Source organism: Amborella trichopoda, chromosome 3, assembly GCF_054954075.1.
Source record: "Amborella trichopoda isolate Santa Cruz 75 chromosome 3, AtrichopodaSantaCruz75HAP2 v2.0, whole genome shotgun sequence".
NCBI lineage: Eukaryota > Viridiplantae > Streptophyta > Magnoliopsida > Amborellales > Amborellaceae > Amborella > Amborella trichopoda.
This window is the reverse complement of record NC_142338.1, coordinates 6,707,501-6,727,085: the sequence shown is the minus strand read 5'-3', so window position 1 is coordinate 6,727,085 and position 19,585 is coordinate 6,707,501. Positions and strand designations below refer to the sequence as shown.

Here is a 19,585-nt window from a genome sequence, read left to right as displayed (position 1 = left end):
CTCTTGATATGGATACCTTGATGGGTTGTTGTTTATTTTCTAGTTTGTGAAGCTCTCAGTCTGTTACAGTTGTCTTTTGCAGTTCATTTCATTTTCTCTTATTTTTATGTATTATCATGTTTGATTCATGAATGCGATGATGGGCTAAGGTTTTCCTTTCTTTCTTTCTTTTTTTTCCTGAATTTGTAGGAATAATCTGGCAGTCGATGATTTATGTGGTTTTTTTCATGGGGGTGTTCGAGCTTTACATCAATGCTACAGCTGCAAGTAGAAGAATTTAACTCTCTTACTTCTCAGTGTTTGATCAGTGAGTGATTTAACATATAGAAGTTGGGCGAGGGTTTTGAGTTTTATTTGAGGAAGCGGATTTATATACATATCAGGCGAATGGAAAAGAACCCAATTCGTGTTATCTTCAAAGATGCCGGGTACGTAGATGCAGTTGCCCAGTACAGGTTTTAATAGGAATTAGTGTTCTTATTACGTTCCTTAAAAGAAAAAAATAGGAGAATTTGTGTCTCAGTTTGTTAAACTCGACTGATAACAGTTGCTTTGTATAATTGATTACCAATGCACTGAAAACGTTGGTTTTCCTTTATTTTATTGACCTCTTGTATATGGGTGGTCTATTATTAGTTGAAGGTGTGTTGGTTTCACATGTTTTATAGTACCCTTTAACTGTTTGCTCATTTGTTGGGCTTAACAATTAGTTATAAAATGAAATTCGGTTTTTTATCTGTCTATCTATTGCGTACAATTGGGCTCGTATGGTATATGCTTGGATGACTGGTTTTGTTGATTATTGATATGGACAATAATAGGGGAGACAATTTTAATTTTAATCGTCGGTGGAATTATCCTATCAGGCACACATTCAAGAAAGATGAATTAGGCAAGGAGATAGCACGGATTGCATTTCCTGCTGCACTGGCTTTAATGGCTGATCCAATCGCTTCTTTAGTGGATACAGCGTTCATTGGGCGAATAGGCAAGTTCATCTTATCGAAGATTGCATGTTCTATAAAATGCCATCATTGCTTTGATGCTTGCTTTTGTTACTCTATTTGGATTCAGCCATTTATCTTTATTTGCTTTATGCGGTTTGCAATTCTTAGTGAACTTAGTTTTTACTAGGCGTACATCTTTTTGCACATACCTTTTCATGGTATATTCAATTCTTAGTGTACTGAGTTAATCTTTTTCTATGGATTTACCCATTCATATTTCACACTTAATGCATAACTTTTCATTGTATATTAAATTCTTAGTGTACTGAGTTATTTTGATGGGTACCATCTAGTTCATTAGTCAAATTTATTATACCTGAGAGATGAAGCCCAATGCACTAATTGGTCTTCATGTGAGGGAATATCTATGAAATAGCTGAATATGTCAAGCGTTGGTCATCATGGAGACCCCCCAAAATCCCGGATGAATTAGATGTGTGGGAGTAGGTCTAACTCTTTGGTGCATGTAGAAGTAAAAGGGTATGATAGTTCATAAAATGCTGCTAGATAAATTAGGCTTCCCTCTTTTCTAGGTGAGCTTTGGTTGCTGTCAAATTCCACCCAGCATTTAGGTATATGATTCAGGCAAATCACTTTGGTTGCAGTCAAGTTCCATCTAGCATTTTAGTTATATGAATCAGGCAAATCTAAGATTGAGTTGTTTGTTTTTGTGCAACCAAGTAACTCAAGGAGAAAATATATGGATAAGTTGCCCAGTTCATTCCCACTTCATGAGCTCAAGAAAAGTTGACTTTTTCTTGAAGTATCTTTTTTTAGTTTTTTCTGATAAATGAGGTCAAGTATTGTGTAGGAAGCGAACACCTAATCCCTGGCTGAAGCTTAAATGGGCGGATTGCTAGACTCTTTGAGATGACATTAGGAGCTTCCCCTTCACAACTCAGTGACCCGCCTACTCTGTACTGCATAGTAGGGGTCTGCCAAGTATGCATCAATATCTCTGGGGATGGGCAATTTCATGGCCAACCTAATGAACATTTTCCCTTTAATTTACCCCATGACCTCCTGCTTATTGTGATGTTTATGTAGCATGACTATTTACAATAGAGAACAATGAAATATACTATAAATTTTATGATTTTGGGATATCTATTTTCATTTTCTGTAAGAAGCCTTTGCTTCCTACGATTCATCTTGTATGACAGGGCCTCCACTGTTCCTCCCTATTATCTAATTTGTTGTCTTACGAATACTAGATTGAAATTTTATGACTTGCATCTTAAATATAAATGTGCCACATTCTAAAATTACAATATCCTGGTTTTGTCACATTTCCCTCTAGATTATTTTGATAAATTCTCTTCAATTGATGAGCTTCATTATTGGGGAAGGTGATCTTAAATATTTATACATCTTTGTTCACCTATGGATTTTAGGTCCTGTTGAGCTGGCTGCTGTTGGAGTTTCTATTGCCATATTTAATCAAGTATCAAGAATTGCCATCTTCCCACTAGTGAGTATCACCACATCCTTTGTTGCAGAGGATGATGCAAATTGTACTATCACACGTGATGAGATTGATATAGAAGAAACGCGAAAGTCTCCACTAAAAGAAGAGGAAATGAATGAAATGTTACCTCGTGATGGTATTCTAGAATCCACCCCCCTGTGCTGTACCTTTCTCCACCTTTTCTCTCACATATAGCTTTATAAGTTATAGTGATTATAATACTTTTCCGAAGAGATTGAAACCTAATGAAGATTGCAATTTTATATACTTTGGCAATCTCTTACTGGTTCTATAGCTAAAAATACATTTTGAAGCACTTTATGGGATTTGGCATTTGCCCCATTGTTTGTTTGTTTTTTTTTTTGGTGGCCCCTAATAAGCATGGGATATGGCATCTTCTAAACTCACTAACTTATTCCATTCTTTATAATTTCAGATCCTGAAAAGCAAACAAATAAGCCTTTAGGCTTTGTTAATACAAAGACAAATGATACCTATTTGGAGTGTGAGAAAAGACATATACCTTCTGCATATTCTGCCTTGGTTTTTGGCAGTATTCTGGGCCTCCTCCAAGCTGTTATCCTTATATTTGGAGCTAGGTCTATCTTAAGCATTATGGGTGTCAAGCATGTAAGTGAATATCCCATGAATCCATTCTATACTATTATTATCCTTACTCTTTATTCATTGTTCTTTGATGATTCATTTCTTTAATATTCATGGGTGATATCAATTTGCTATGCTTTCTCATCAACCTACTTAAGAAAATTTATAATCAAAGAAACGATTCTGTAATCTGACATAAAAAACTGTACAAATGCTATAAGACTTTTAGTTGAAGCATCAATGCCATCAGAAAACTAATTTTGTGATCAGTTTGGAGATTGCATCTAGTTATCAAGTGTATTGAACACCCTTACACTTTCTTGCTTTAAAATAAAGAAACAATATCAAATAAAGAAAACATAATTCAATGTTCTTCTGGATTCTATAGTCTAACCTTCAAAGTTACGACACTGATTCTTGTAGTTGTAGCTTGTTTTCCTACATCAATTCGTATTTGCTGCTCTCTCTCTCTCTCTCTCTCTCTCTCACACACACACACACACACACACACCAGGGATATCCAAATATTACTTATGAATTCTTTGACATTATATAGCCGACCCAAAATAGCTGGGATAAGGCTCGGATGATGATGATGCTGATCATTCTTTGACATTAGGTAGGAGCTTCCTGACCTTTTGTTACTTTTCTAGCCATTCTAGAAGGCATGTGATCACACCAGTCAATAGTTGGGATCCTAACCAAATCTCTCTTATGCCATTAGTTCTTGTTTGAATTTATTAGGCCATTCACATTCCCCAAAGGCTCAATTTGGATTAAATGGATTACACAGGATGTCTTGAGCCTCTGAATTTGGCTCGGATAGGGAGTTCATGGGCAATGCAGGTTATCTCGGAGCTCTGTCAGATTTTCAAGGTCGTTATATCTTTGGGAGCTAAAAATGGCAGAGTTCGACATATTTTTGAGTTGTGAATGGCATTGGGAGAATTCCACTTATTTTTAGGTTTTATACTTGGTAGCAGCATAAAAGTCCTAATATTAGTGTCTAGGTTATGCGCATGTAATTAGATATTCTAACCTCTCTCAAATACAAAATTTCAAGTGCTAATGAAGTGGGCTTCTTTCATTATGTCATGGATTTACATGCAAATTCTTTCTTCTAATGTAACCAAGAATGATAAAATTATACTTTACAGGATAGCAGAAAGTTTATGATGAATCTAAGATTGTAAATCTCGATCAATTGCTATGTTATGTTAAATTAAGCTCTCTTACACATCTTATGGAGCCTTAGAGAACCATCAAGGATTATTAAGCTGTGTTTCTTTTTGGAATATTTAAGATGGATAGAAAACGAATATGTCATTTCTTTTTAATATGTAAAGATTGTGCCAAACAGCTCAAAATCAGCTTTGCTCCTGTAATGTATATCGTTGTTTCAGAGAAACCATACTTTAACTCAATGACCATTGTAAACAATATTTCATTGAGGTCAAACCCCTTCAATGAAATGATGGACAGTGTGTGCGACCATCATTGGCATCATGTCCTATTCCTGTGGACCCCACCCTCCTTTTTCACCATCCCTTGTTTCGTTGAATGATGAGATCTCTAATGGGCTCTGAGAATACCAGAATCCATTGGATTATATATATATATATATATATATATATATTCCTTCTCTCTCAATTTCATGCTAAGAAACAAAAAGCTTACCTTTTTAGGAGTGGCAAGCGTCATATTACCTCTAAAGCTGCCCACTCTCTTCCACACTCAAGAAAATTCAATTACAAGGATAACTTCAGGGTGTTATAATAAGTACGCTTTCCGTTGTTTTTCTTGTAATGAGATTTCTATATTTTGTCATTAATGACTGGGATATTGGCCAAAACATTAATTTTTTCCATTTAATAGGGATCTCCCATGCTAACTCCAGCAGAACAATACTTGAAGTTAAGATCTCTCGGTTCACCAGCTGTTCTATTATCTTTAGCCACACAGGGGGTCTTTCGAGGATTTAAGGACACAAAAACTCCTTTATTTGCCACAGGTAGGTAGAGAAATTTGAATCATTTCTCGTCTTATGATATTCTTGTTTCGTAAATGCATGAAAAAGTGGTTTTTCATCTGAAAGGGGATTTTTATCATGCTACTTATTATGTACTAGTAAATTGCGATAATACTTTGTCATGTAATAAGTTTTCTTTTTGAGGTTATATTTTGATATGATGAACACAATTTGTTCATAGAAATGAATTCCATATCGACTCCTTTAGACTTCTCCTTAACCTCTGCCATGGATCTCAATTGAATTAATTTCACTGGAACTAAATATTTTCTTCTAACCCAATCATAGGCTGGCAGATATTTTATATGTCAGTCCTAATATGAGAAGATGAATATTATTTTACAAAAGTAAGATTATTGGAAAGGTCGATTACTGACTTGAAATCACTAGGCTAAATAAGTTAGATAGCATTCTGTCCATTTATGCAAGCCAGGGATAGCAAGGGAGCTTTTACGTTGGTAAGGCATTTTAGACTCCACTTAGGGATTAAGAGGTGAGGCGCCACAATGGAACTTGTAGATAGTTTGTAAACAATAGGTTGCTCATACAGGACCTATGTTGTTTAACTTATGAACAACTCATTTTGCATATTTCAATCTTAACATGGTTAAAATCAGAGATAGGAAATTCAAGCACTGCAGACGGAGTCTTCTAAATCTTTTTAGGCACTCTTTTGTATGGTGGAAATGCAAGAAGAAACCCATGGCTTCTAAACCAAACTTTGTGGCATGAACTGAATACTGGGTCACGTCTGCCCCTTTGATGTGGTCAAACTGAAACTAAGTAAAATATAATCTGAACTCTAAATAAACATGGATATGCAAGATTTTCTTCGAGAAAAAGCAAATTATTGCATTTTCTCTGAGAAAGCTATCTGTTTAGAGAACCCAAATGGAATTTCTTTAAAGAAATTGCAGTTTATTTTTATTTTTTAATATCTATAGTCCTTGTTTTCTAGTAAAACGTGTCAGTGCAAGGATGCTTTCTGACAAAATTGATTACTTGGTCAAATTAATTGGAGTAAATTTTTTATTTGAAACCTTGGTATGTGTAGTTTCCACTTTTGGTTTGTACACTTTTAACTTTTTTTGGTTCAGTGTTATAACCCTGTTTCTTGCAATTTAAGCTTCAATGCCACTTGTACTTCTTCCTCGTCATTTCTTTCCTCTTTCTTTACCAGATCTCCAACCCCTCTTAGGCGTAGCATAACATCTTTGTATAGCAATATCTCCAATCTTCACAATGTTTATAGGGATCATAATTATTTCAAAAAAACTATTGTCACCTTGTTGTTTGGGAATTAGTGGAAGTGATTTCATTATCGTGGCGTTCTAGTATTATGGAACGTCTTAATGCTCTGAAATGGTACTGTCAAGTTCATATCAATTATATCCATTTTCTATGTTCATGTTCTATTTTAAAAAAATATGACTCTATGACAAGCATTGCACTTATTCCAGTGACACCTTTTACAATTTCCTTTGTATTTATACTTGCTTGTCCTAATCATTCAGCATGTGCCTTTCATGATTAGTCTCTCTCTTTTGCATGAACATAATTATAAATGTATTTCTCTCTTGCAGCTCATAATTTTCATATGTGCCTTTATAACTCTAATTTTGATTGCAGTGATAGGGGATGCAACAAATATTATCTTGGATCCAATTTTTATGTTTGTTTTGAAGTTAGGTGTTAGGGGTGCAGCCATTGCACATGTTGTTTCTCAGTAAGTATTCAATGCTTTCTTTTCTCTAGATTATTAAGTTCTTGTACTCCCTCTTGTGAATTCTTTTTCGGTAAAGAAGTCTTGTTATCAGTAGCACATTTATTCGAATTTGATGCAATTTCTCTTAATTTCAGGTACCTACTTATGCTTATATTATTATGGAGATTATGCATGAAAATAAAAGTCGTGCCTCCAAGTATCACGGATCTGCAATATGATCGGTTCCTAAAAAATGGTACAATACATATTGTTGCCATTAATTATATTCTCTTGGGTCTTTTCTGCACTATGATTCTCTCTATTGTCTGATAGCTTGGAACAATTTCTAGAGGCTTTTATAGAATGGAGTTTGTTCATACAAATCTTGAGCATATGGTTCTTCTTGGGGAGTAATAACGTAACTAGTTTATTTATTCTAGTGGAATTTTAGAAAATATTTCTAATATTGGCCAGAAAAGGGAAGGGTTTCCAAAAAAACGAACATGGTATATGCTTAGATGTCAATTGCCAAAAGGAAAAAAAAATTATTCCTCTTGGATGTCAGATTCAGACGCAAACTAATGTGGAATCGAACGAATTGCAGGGATTGGAAAACCAAACTAGTTTTATCAAAGATGTTGCAGGTTTACTCATATAAAACTAGTCTGTCCAGACAAGAAAAGCAAAGAAAAGAAGAGTAAAACTAGTGTAAATGTCATAAAATTTATTCCTTCTGAAATGAGAGAAAAGGTTGTTTGCATGTCAATTATCTGAGTTGCTCATACTCTTGCACAGGCTTCTTGTTGCTTGCAAGGGTGATAGCAGTCACATTCTGTGTAACTTTAGCCGCATCTATGGCTGCAAGAGAGGGGTCGGTACCCATGGCAGCCTTTCAGGTTTGCTTGCAAGTTTGGTTGACAACATCTCTTCTTGCTGATGGCTTAGCAGTTGCTGGTCAGGTCAGTCATGCATACTTATCTCTGAAAGTTGAAGCATTCATTTCCATACATCAGGCATGAGTTCATGTATATGCATGTATATAAGTGCATTCATAATGCATATTTATGCACTGACACTTTTGGATATACATATGTATCCATCTATATATGACATGTGTGCATGATTGTATGTGTCATGGACGTATGTAGGTGCCCATGTAGCTTCGTAGCAATACATAGGGATACATGCACATATATGTATTTGTGTTACTGTGAATTGCTTTTGAAAATTTCAGCCAATTTTGAAAACATGCCTGTAGAACTATGACTGCCTCAGATTATGAAAAAATGTCATCTTAACTGATTTTTAAGCTTATTTTTTTAATTTGATGCCAACTGAGAAGATAAACTCAAACTTATACCTGGTTTTTAAGCAAAATTGACGAATCCAACCCAATCGTTGGTGTAAAGAGCAAAGTTGCCATGACTTTCCACACACAACCACACACTCTCTCTCTCTCCCTCTTTCTCTCTTTTTCTCTCTCTTAGAATCCTTACACATATAGAAGCCTCAAATGGGAATAAGGTCAAATTCATTAAATACATTCGAAAACTCAAACACAATATTCCGGAATAATTTCAGGCAATACTAGCAAGTGCATTTGCAGTAGGCGATCATGAGAAGGCAAGGATCACTGCCACCCGGGTTTTACAGGTATCTCAACTTAAATAAAGTATCCTTCCAATTTTCTGTGCATCTCTGCAGAAATATAACCTTTTGATTTGGTACTTAGATTCCAGATAAAATCTTAGATAACTTGATCACTGATTCATAGCTATCTCACTCTATTAACTATTGTCGGTTCTGCCTGCAGTTGGGTCTGGCGCTTGGATTAATTCTTTCCATAGTTCTTGGGTTAGGCCTAAGGTTTGGGGGGCAGATATTCACGAGAGACGTCCATGTGTTGCATCTCATGCGTGTCGGCATTCCGGTAGGCCTTTCACCCTCTCATGTATTTTTTAGATGAGAAAGAAGAAACAAATAATGAAAACTTTGAACTCTTCAAAAGGGTATATAGAATAGAATGTGAAAGCTCAAGATTGAGATTTAGAAGAATAAAAGGACTGAGAAGACAATTTCTATCCTAAATACTTGAAGGAAATGTTGTTTTGGTTACTTTCGTGACGTTGGTGTACTTTTCTCTTTTGATTTGTTTTAATAACACACACACACACAACGTTGTGTGTCTTCTGAGCAAGCAACCCAATAACATGGCTTCAACATTTATGCTCAGTTTGTAGCCATTACACAACCAATCAATTCTTTGGCCTTTGTGTTCGACGGATTAAACTTTGGGGCGTCGGATTTTGCCTACTCTGCATGGTCCATGGTGAGTTTTCTTAGTCCCATTCTATATTTTTTTTTTTTCGTTATTCCTAAATCTCTGTTTTCTCTATATCTCTATATTCTTGACCTTACTAAATTTTAATGGATGTGGTCTTTTAGGTCCTTGTAGCTATTGCAAGCATCGGCTGCTTGATTCTTTTGTCGTGGAGCAAAGGATTTATTGGTATTTGGATTGCTTTGACAATCTATATGTCACTTAGGATGCTTGCTGGTTTCTGGAGGTGAGATTTTTTTAAATAAAATCAAATTAAATTTGAGAATTTTTCTTAGAACAAATTTTTAGTTCAGTGTCTTATGTTCTTTTCTTTTTTTCAGGATTGGAACTGCCACAGGTCCTTGGAAGTTCCTTAGAACCTAACCCTTACCTTTTCTTTTGGTTTGAGTGTTATACATACTGTGTAATATTTCATTATTTAATTTGTCATCGGCTTTTATAATTGTGCCTATTGTGCATTTGTGTACGTGTGTGTGAGAGAGAGAGGTCACGCAAAGCAATGCAGTTTTGTAATGCGAGGAGTTGCACGGTAAGGGCAAGTTTGATGATTGGAATTTCTAGCTCTAGAAGTTGAAAATTCCATTTACCGCAGCACTTCCATTAACAAGAAGTGCCATGGGAGATTAGCCTTGGGAAGTTTTGGGTTCTCAAAAAACAAGAACTTGCACCTTCTGTCGCTTCCATGGAAGTTCACGCATCCTGTTTTTTAGGAAGTTCATTTCTCACTCTCTTTTTCACTTCCCATGTCTTGTTTCTCTTGTGCACTCTTAACTCCTTTCTCTCTTCAGCTATGTGTTATCTTCTCAGGACAATCAGAAAATCAGTCATTCACAACTACTGATGAAGGATTTAATTATATATTTTCTCTCTCTAATTCCCTTCTCTAAATGTTCACTTTCTTTCTCTAATACCTTTCTCGATCTCCTCGTTCTCTAGCAGTACCTTTTTCACTGTAACTCTCTCTAACCATGTCCTCCCTCACTAGCAATATCTTCTCTCCCTCCCTCTCTCTCTCTAAATCATCTCTTGTTCTACTGATACCCTGTCTCTCTCTCTCTCTCTAAATCATCTCTTGTTCTAATGATGCCCTTTTCTTTTTTAAACTTTTTCTTCTCTCTTTTAACTGTGCCTTTTCTCTTTCTAACTCCTCTCTCTAAGAGTACCTTTTCTCTTTTTAAGTATGTTCTCTCTCCCTAATCCTGCCCTTACTATCTTTAACTGCATATTTTTTTATAACTATACCTTTACTCAAAACTTATTTTCTCTCTTTTATTATGTCTTGTTTCTCTACTCCTTTTTCTCGAATCCTTCTTTTTCCTACTGTGCCATTTGTCTCTCTAACTTCTTTCTTTAAAGTTTGTCCTTTCTCTGTCTAACCATGTCCCCTCTCTATTTAAGTACTCTTATATCTAACCATGTCCTCTCTCTCTCTTTGAAGCGTAATATTTGTAGATCTTTGTTGGATCATTGTGATGTCTGTTCTCCTCTCTCTCTCTTTGAAGCGTAATATTTGTAGATCTTTGTTGGATCATTGTGATGTCTGTTCTCTGAACTTCTAGGCAGGTTATCAGTCAAGTATTCTAGGTATTCCAAATATCAATAGTTCCAAGCTCCAAGAAACTAGAACTTCCAGGTTCTAGAGAATCCCCGAACTTCAGTTGCCAAATGTGCCTATCTATTAATCGCGGCTTAGCTTTGTGATGAGGGAAAAGTTTATATAGAACCTAAGCAAAGCCTACATCAAAACTTTCACTAGAAGAGGTTGTTTTGATGCCCAAATATCATCAAATTGATCATCTTGATATCAAGGTGCATGGACATGAGAAAACAATGGATTTCAAGTTTTGGAAATAGTGTATTTGTAACACATTTTTTGATCGTCAGTTTTCAAGATTCTCAAGTTTTTATAGATATGCTCGATTTATACTATTTTTTAAGCTTTAAATTTTGTAACTAAAGATGAAAATATAATTTTAGACTATCACAAAACGTTTCAATATTGAAACTATATTTCTTGACACTATTTGAAGGTGGGCTCTGATTTGATTGTTTAGAGCATCGGCTCTAAACAAACTGCATCCGAGTGATAAACACGCTTGGTTTGTGGATATGAAAGTGAAAATGAACTTCAAGTTATAAAAATAATGCATCTTGTAGCACATTATTTAGGCCATTTATGTTCATAAATTTTGAGTGCTCATAGATTTATTAGATTTGCACCATTTTTGGAGCTTTCAATTTTATTATAGGGGTGAAAATAGACTTTTAGGCTATGATAAGAGTTTTGCACCGAAAATACATATTTTAATAAGATTTTGAGGTGCATCTTACCGTAATTGTTTAAGGTTGACACCTTATACAAAACCTCACCCTTCAAAAATACAAGGAACATGGTCAAACCACCTTAGGAATTCCTTGAGGTGGTTAAGTGAACTAATTTACTATTAAGTGGTCAATGTTTAAAGCTTATTTTACTTGGGTACCTTTCTCATTATTTCATTAGGAAAGGATCAAATTACCCGTATTTTGGGTTCAGAAACTTAAGCAGAAATGAACATTTTGGTAACCTAACAAGTGAAATTATTGAAGCCAAATGGCCTTAAATACTTCAATCTATTCCAAGTTTTAGACCTGTTTTTTTATTAAAAAAGGGAAACCTATAGGCTTGGAATTAGGAACCAGCAATGTCATTAACCTTTTTTTTTTGGTGATCTTAGTGAAGCTAAATCATCAAAATAACCCCACATCTTCTAGGTTCCAAATCTAGAGTAAGATCTTAAAAATAAAATAAAATAAGTATTTCGGATCTGAGAAGGAAGACAGACAAATTGGACATGTTTTTAACAAAATTCTCAAGTACCTAAATGATTTTTTTTAAAAAAACATGACGACAATATCCGTGAAATTGTTGATCTAATCACATAATTAATTATTTCAATTTTCAATTCTCGTTTTTGCGTTTTAGTGAAGCGTACCAATTCTTCTTCGAAATTGGCACTATGGTTTGCCGTCAATGGTAGGAAGGAGAATGCCTCTACATAATGTCTCACCCTCCATTCCCACGGTTAACATATAAAAATAAAAATAAAAATAAAAAATCGCCTCACAGTACTGGACCCAGTAGACTCAATGAATCACTAAGTGCATGGAAAGGTGATTCTAAAACTTATTTATTACGGTATTTATAGCCATCAAAACACATAAATTATGGTAAATGTGCAAAAATTGATAGGAAGATGGATGTTTAGCCGAGCCTTGCTTTTGATATCCCACAAATGTTGCTGACAATTGAGTCCCAAAATTTTTGGATAGAAGGAGAAATCTTACATGTTTTATAAGACTGTATACCTTAGTAAAATAAGGTCATAATTACTTTTAGCTATTTGATGTGAAATCCAATTTGGAGTGTCTCAATACTTAAAATTTGTTTATGAGATTTTGAGCTTGGTTAATGATACACTTATGACCACTCAATTTATGGACAGTTATGGGCGATTGTAATCTCCTCGTATATTTATATATGCAGTTCTATGGAATTTCCAAATATTTAACAAGAAACTATTGGAGAATTTGAAAGATTAAGAAATTCTTTCTTTAAGCAACCACTTAAAAATTTCAAAAATACCTTTCCATCTTCTAAAACCTATAATACTCGTTCACCTGATCTCCTAAACTTAACTTTCTATGAGCACAAATATTATGTCACTTGTGATACAAAACAACGGGTGATAATTATAGTAGGCCCTCAAATTTCATATGCTATCACAAAACAAAGGGTGATAATTATAGTAGGCCCGCAAATTTCATTTGCTTACTCCACAAGCAATTAAAAAAACATGCACATAAGCATATGAGCACTCGCTTATGGGCTCTTCCTTTGTGAACCCACAGCTTGAGTAAGATTTGAGTATGATTTTTGAACCTCCTATAACTATATTGCCCTATTTGTTTTGTGTTGTTGGTGTTCATCTAAAAGGAAATTTACATCCTCCATTCAAGTTATAGGGATTGTATACAATGATACCTTGATTTTTGTTACGAGGGTGTCTCAGTTACTCCTAGCCATTCGATGTCAAATTGGATGGCTTAGGGTGTGTCGTAAAGTTCGAGAAATTTTATTTTAAGTTTTTTGTCTAGTCAATGACATTTTTACAACCACCAATTTGAAATTTGACAGACAAGAGTGATTGTGACCTCCTTGTACTAAAATTAAATTGTCTCTTTATATACTTTTCGCAAGCTATATGGAGCCTTATAAAAATATTTATTTTTTTAGGGATCATCATCATCGTCATCCGAATCTTATCCCAACTACTATTTTTCAAAAATACCATATGAAATTGGTTTTTCTTATAAGCTTGTATTTTTGGAGCAAACCACAACTTCCCTTCTTGTGAGTACAACAAGGCTTATAGTTTATAAAGACCATGACCTCCTATTTGTGTATGTAGTGTGAGACGCTTTTAATATATGCATAGACTTTGAAACTTTTTGAATGTTAATTTGGAACCACAGTAGGAATGGAACTCTAGACGTAATCCTTCAAATATATAACATCCATGTGATTGGATGACCGAGAAATGCAGGTAACAAAATAATCTTGCACCTTGTTGGAGGCGGGATTTACTTGAGATATATTGAATCAGACTCTTTTCGAGGGAGGCTATTCAATTAATCTTGTTGCATCGCAATGTTTGCATACTAACTAGTATGCGGCATCTCAAAAAAAACCAAATATATATTTTTAATAATAATTTAATAAAAAATAAGTCTTTTATCTATTATAAATATTGAATTCAAGACATCACGTCTCCTCCCCGAATCTCCTAACCTTAAGTTCATCAATATTTTTTTATTTTTCAAAGCATGTTCTCTTTTCCTGTTTTTTGAATGTAAAAAAGAAAAGGATTGATTGAATTATCATTCAAAAGTTCCCGTCATTTCGGGGGACATGCATGATGAGAGGAGCCAAAAACAATTTGGGTGACATGCATGATGAAATGTTTCAAGATTTCAAAAAATAGTAATAAAATAACAAAAATAATAAATGCACATGCCTTTAAGCTAAGGAGAAGCCTTGTCGAAGCGTCCCCACCCTTAGACTCATCATGGCCCTAATGCTCATTCACTTATAAGCCCTCCATTTTGGACTATTCAATCTTGGATTGCTTTTTGATAAAAGAACAAAAGGAAAAGAAAAACAAAAATTTGATATAAGATGAGATAAAGGACCAAAATAGGAATTATCTTTACTTCCGATATTCAAGATTTCAATATTGAAGTTACTAATCAATATTATGCATTTACCAAATTCAACAATACCTCAGATAAATCTCTATCTCTCTCACAAAAAATAACGATAATAATAACAATAATAACAACAACAATAATAATAATAATAATAAAAGGAGCCCTAGTTACCATTTTCAGTATATTTTGTTAGTCTTTTTTGAACTTTATTATCTTATCTTTTCCAGCTAAGTTTTTATCTTTAGTTCTTTACCGGTTCTATTATGAGCCAATATTATAGATGTAGAAAATTTATTTTAACTTTCTTTTTTGCATCGTTTTTTACCTAGTGAATTTCACATCCACTAATTTAAAGTGATTGTGATCTTTGTATCAAAAATGAATAATTTGGTAATATACAATCCCCCATAAAATAACGCCATTCAAACCGTGTTTTTGTTGCTTTTTCATATAAAACTAAAGGTAATTAATATTTTGAGGGTAATGCATTATCATTTAATCGGGAATTAAAATGCAATTTTAGTAATGAAGTTAAGAGTAAAGTAGGAGCACGCTCGGTAAGTGAGCATAAAAATGTGGACTAATCATACGAGTCATGCCACCACCGTCCTTTTTCCCAGAAAGAAATAACGCTTTTCCACAAATATATATTGCCCAAAACGCCCTTCAATCTCTCACCCAAGGCTAATTACCGAAAGGCCTCTCTGCTCCGTGATAAATGACACAACCCTTGGAAACCTAGCCTCCCAACTTTGCAACTAAAGGGTGCGGGAGTATACAGCTGGAGCATATTATACTAGAGCAAGTAGGAAGCATAAGATAATGTGCTCCTAGCTAGTGTCTAAAAACATGGATGGTGGATCCTGATCTCACATTCAGAAAATCAGTCTAGATCGGAGGTTTGGTTGTCTAGATCAGCGATCTGGCTAAGTGAATCAGCCAATAAAAATAAGAAATAGAGAATAAAATAAAAGCTGAAAGAAATAATAAAAAAATAAAAGGTACGGCTGGATTGGAAAGAAATGACCGATTTTTAAGGGAACCAATCAGTTCCCGATATATACTGGGGTTGGACCAGTCCCACTAATTTTTTTTCCTAATTAGGAGATTCTGATTTGGATCGACATTTTTTCAAAACCCTCTAAGCATTCTTTACACTCAATTACCTCTGGCTTTTAATTACAAAAATTGGGATCTACTTAGTAATTAGCATATGATTTTGAGTTATTTGATCATATTCTCCAAAAATTGGAAGCAATCTATTCAATCTTGGGATATTGTAATTTCAGGCACATGTCAGATTTATTTTATTTTATGGAAGTGAAAACCTTCAAGCGAAATGTTACGTTGCCAAAATTTGGGATCAGAAGAAAAACTCTTAAAATGAGTTTTGCTTATGGGAGTAAATAGACAATGCGCTCCTTCGGGAGCACATAATCTTTTGGAATCTACAACGTAAACTCGTCTACATCTCCAGGGTACGTTGTGAATGCGATGGTAAAAGAGGTATATTTGACATTATAGATAAGCTGAGGTCATTTCAAGGTAATAATTCGTTTCGAGTATGAAAGAGTTGGGGTGACTTGGGAAGAACGCCCCATTGATCGCGCGCGACTTTCGCTATACCCGAATTGTAACAATTATTGTAAGGGCTAATTACGGGTATGCCCTCCCTCTTTTTTTCCGAATTATTTGTCTTTAATATAAGGAGGTTTTAGTTAAAGGTGTGGTTTATATAAAGTTGAGGCTCTAAACTATCAAAATAAGGTGAACCTCTTAATGGTGTCGAAAGAAGCTCTAAACTTTTGTGATGGCCTTTATTTTCATGTCGAATTATAAAATTTAAAGATTTAAAAATAGAGTAGATCAATCAGATTTATAAAAACTTGAAAATATTGAAAATTGACGGCCCAGTTTACAAGGTACACTCTTTGCCAAAGTTAACATCTTTTTTTTTTTTTTTTTTTTTATGTTTATACATCTCAAAGTCCATATGATCAATTTGAAAGTTTTTCGATATCAAAACAACTTCTTCTAGTGAATATTTGAGGTATGTCTTAATTTGATTGTTTAGGGCCTCAACTTTATATAAGCTTTTTTCCTATAGCTATTCCTAATCATTGATGTCAAATTGGATGGCTTCGAGCATGTCACGAGAATTTGAAAAAAATAATTGAACTTTTGAACTTAGTCAATGTACTCTTACAATCACCCAATTTGAAATGCAATAGACAAAAGCGAATGTGACCTCCTTGTACCAAAAATAAATTGAATATGTATTTTCATTTTCAAATGATATGAGAGCTTTTAAAAAATTTAACTAGACCAAAATACCCCTAAGCTAATCATTAGACCAATTTTGGAAGGGAATACAGAGAGATCAAAGTTATACATATGGGAAGCCTTTAGAGGAAAATCTCAAACTCAAATTAAGATGGCATTTCAGTCATCTTCAAAGCCCCTCCCCAATTGAGAGGAGGGGTAAAATTGCTATATAGGCAACATGGACATCCCCATCGAATGATAAGGGCCCGTAGTATTGTCGAGCCTCATGGCAAGGCCTCTTACTTCGTTATCTCCAAATGGGAGGGCCCGAGCTCTAAATGGGAGGGCTCAAATTCCCACTAATTTATTATTTTTTGATAATAAGATTGAAGTCATAGTGGTAGGATTTGCCTTTGCTCTGGCTACGGTTTAAGCTTCTATTCTTCCTTAACGTATTAAAAAACCATTAATAATTTTTTTTAAAAAAAAATAGGGCCTCGCCATTCCCCTTGAATTACCCATTAAGGCATTTTTTTGTCATTTTCTACCATTGAGGTTAATTCAGGCATTTTTACAATTACGCAAGAATCCAAATCCTGGTCTCACCGGGCAATGGTGAGAGCGGATAAAAGGGATAATCAAGTAATTTCACCTCTTATAAGCCGTAACATTTTAGGGGTAATTTCGTCAGTGTCCATCTCAAAAACACCAAACTGTACCTTTTAAACACTTCCAGAAAACCCAGAATCCTCATGCCTGAGAGACCGTAAAGGCGCCTCCTCCATTCTCCGGCGGAATTTTTCATCGGGAAATTCTTGCCGCACTGGTTTTCCCGGCCGCTTGTCGCGGTACTTTCACCCAATCCTCTAAAGTCCAGCAATGGCAAAGAGCAACAGAGACGAAACCGAACCTTCAACTTGCGACGAAGAGCTCATGACCACCCCACTATACACTTCGCTCTACTATGTCCAGAGCCCCTCGGCTTCAAACCCTCCTGATTCAGGCTTGCCTTCTCCTTACAGACCTGAAATTCCATCCAATTCATGTGCATCGAGGGCCACTCTTTCTCGTTACTCTTCATCTCGCGGGTCTAACAACTCGTTCGTGCACGAGAAGAGAGCGAGTTACGGGTTTCGAAAGATGGAGGAAGAAGCCCAAGAAGGGGAAGGGGAAGGGGAAGAGGAGGAAGAAGATAGAGGCTGGCTATGGTGGATTTTAGGGTTTCGAAAGCGGAGGGCATCGACGCCTAGTTTTTGCATTTTTTTGCAGGTTTTTTGGAGGATTTTGTTGAGCTTTGGAGTTGCAGTAATGGTGTTTTGTTTGGCTACTAGACCACCTACACCGAAGCTTCACGTGAAGGTGGGTTTCAGGTTTCCATGATTTCTGCGAAATCTAGTGAAATTTTTAGTCTCTCAAGATTCTTGCCGAAACTTTTAGTTTGCTAAGATTGATCACGAAATTTCGTGAAGCTTTCGGCCTGGATAGATTTTCGGTAAAAATCAGGATTACTTTCTCGTGGGAGCCACAAGTTTATTTTTTTAATTCTTATTTAGGGAAAATATTTTGGTATACTCTATTTTTTGGTCTACTACTTTTTTTCCGTAGACCCTGATTTTTTAAAATTTTTTAAAAAACTTTGAGGTGATTTAGGTTTTTTGAAAAATACATCTTCTAATCCTTTACCCGATTTATACTTTTGATTGTTCATTTTTTTCATAAACAAAAACTAAAAAGACACTTCTATCGGTCTACTGAACCTCTCTCTATGCAAACTTTATGCAAATTATTCACACAATAGCCATGAACCAATGTTCCTTAATTTTCCTTTCGCTAATTGAATTGTTCATTTTAACAATGAAAATGATCTATGGACGATGAAATAAAGACATGGCAGAGAGAGATTAAGTAGGCTTTTTTTAGTTCGTATTTGGGCCAAAAAAAAGAGTAGTAAAAGAAGTAACTTTCATCTTAAGGATTAGGAGATATAATTTCTAGAAAACCGATTCCAAAACCCTGGGTCCGCAGATAAATAGTACACCAAAATATGGTGTATAGATGTATTTTTATTTTTATTTATTTAAAATAAAAATGTTTGGGAAAAATAGGGCTGAAATATGGGAAATATTCAGTTACTTGGGGCTGAAATTGTGGTCTTTCAAAAAAAAAAAAAGGAAGTAGACAAAATTTCGGTCGTTATTAACGGTAAGTAACGACAGTTTTTAAAAGACCACGTACCCTGACACTTAAAAAATTGTCAAAACGATCCAGCTGGCTTCTGTCTCTTCACACGTGACAAAATGGTTCCTGTTATTTAACGTGGCGGGCCACCTCTGTTTTTTTTATTTTTTGGATTTTGTTATTTGTATATAGGAAAAAGTTTATATAAGGTGTGAACCTTATACCTTACAAGTAGGGTTCACCGAAATAATCCACTACAATGTAGTTTTTACAATAGAAAACCCTCAAATTGATCATCTCGACCTCAATATTCATAGACATAAAAAAAATGGATCTTTAGTCATAAAAATAGTTTATCTTTTAGCACATTATCTACAGCTTCTATTTTTAAGATTTTTAAGTGTTTATAAATCTGTTTGATCGTCATCATTTATGAAACTTTAAATTTCATAATTGAGGGCAACAATAGACTTTCATATCATCGCAAGGTTTTGCAGCACCAAACTGCGTGTTCGACCTAGTTTTGAGGTACACCTTACTTCAATAGTATAAGGTTGACACCTTATACAAACCTCACTTTTGTCTATATGGTTCCAATTTAATCGGATGTCTCCAAAAAGATGGAATTTCTTTTCTTTCTTTCTTTTTGGTTAATTTGTTGTTATACTTTCTACACCTTAATTTCCTTTTGCTCTTAAATTTATGCTCTATTTTTTTTTTTGTTTATTGATTTATT

At 34.8% G+C, this 19,585-nt stretch overlaps 2 protein-coding genes across 5 annotated transcripts in view; both read left to right on the top strand.

The window, feature by feature from the left end:
• LOC18439999 (MATE efflux family protein) overlaps positions 1 to 9,598 on the top strand; it is a 36,187-nt gene extending 26,589 nt beyond the window's left edge. For 2 of the 4 annotated variants that reach the window (XM_088863159.1, XM_006850153.4), the window contains exons 2-14: positions 190 to 428; positions 867 to 988; positions 2,402 to 2,611; positions 2,912 to 3,105; positions 4,957 to 5,092; positions 6,740 to 6,836; positions 6,971 to 7,071; positions 7,611 to 7,774; positions 8,397 to 8,468; positions 8,629 to 8,745; positions 9,049 to 9,144; positions 9,261 to 9,382; positions 9,477 to 9,598. In XM_088863159.1, coding sequence (XP_088719285.1) covers positions 388 to 428; positions 867 to 988; positions 2,402 to 2,611; positions 2,912 to 3,105; positions 4,957 to 5,092; positions 6,740 to 6,836; positions 6,971 to 7,071; positions 7,611 to 7,774; positions 8,397 to 8,468; positions 8,629 to 8,745; positions 9,049 to 9,144; positions 9,261 to 9,382; positions 9,477 to 9,519 — 1,515 coding nt within the window. In that variant the 5' untranslated portion in view covers positions 190 to 387 and the 3' untranslated portion in view covers positions 9,520 to 9,598. Of the gene's footprint in view, positions 1 to 189; positions 429 to 866; positions 989 to 2,401; positions 2,639 to 2,911; positions 3,106 to 4,956; positions 5,093 to 6,739; positions 6,837 to 6,970; positions 7,072 to 7,610; positions 7,775 to 8,396; positions 8,469 to 8,628; positions 8,746 to 9,048; positions 9,145 to 9,260; positions 9,383 to 9,476 lie in introns of all 4 variants that reach the window. The other 2 variants (XM_020670857.2, XM_020670856.2) reach the window with 1 other exon arrangement.
• A 6,762-nt stretch (positions 9,599 to 16,360) lies between these two features.
• Positions 16,361 to 19,585, top strand: part of LOC18439998 (delta-latroinsectotoxin-Lt1a protein) — a 7,318-nt gene continuing 4,093 nt past the window's right edge. The window contains exon 1 of the mRNA XM_088863158.1: positions 16,361 to 18,030. Coding sequence (XP_088719284.1) covers positions 17,551 to 18,030 — 480 coding nt within the window. The 5' untranslated portion in view covers positions 16,361 to 17,550. The remainder of the gene's footprint in view (positions 18,031 to 19,585) is intronic.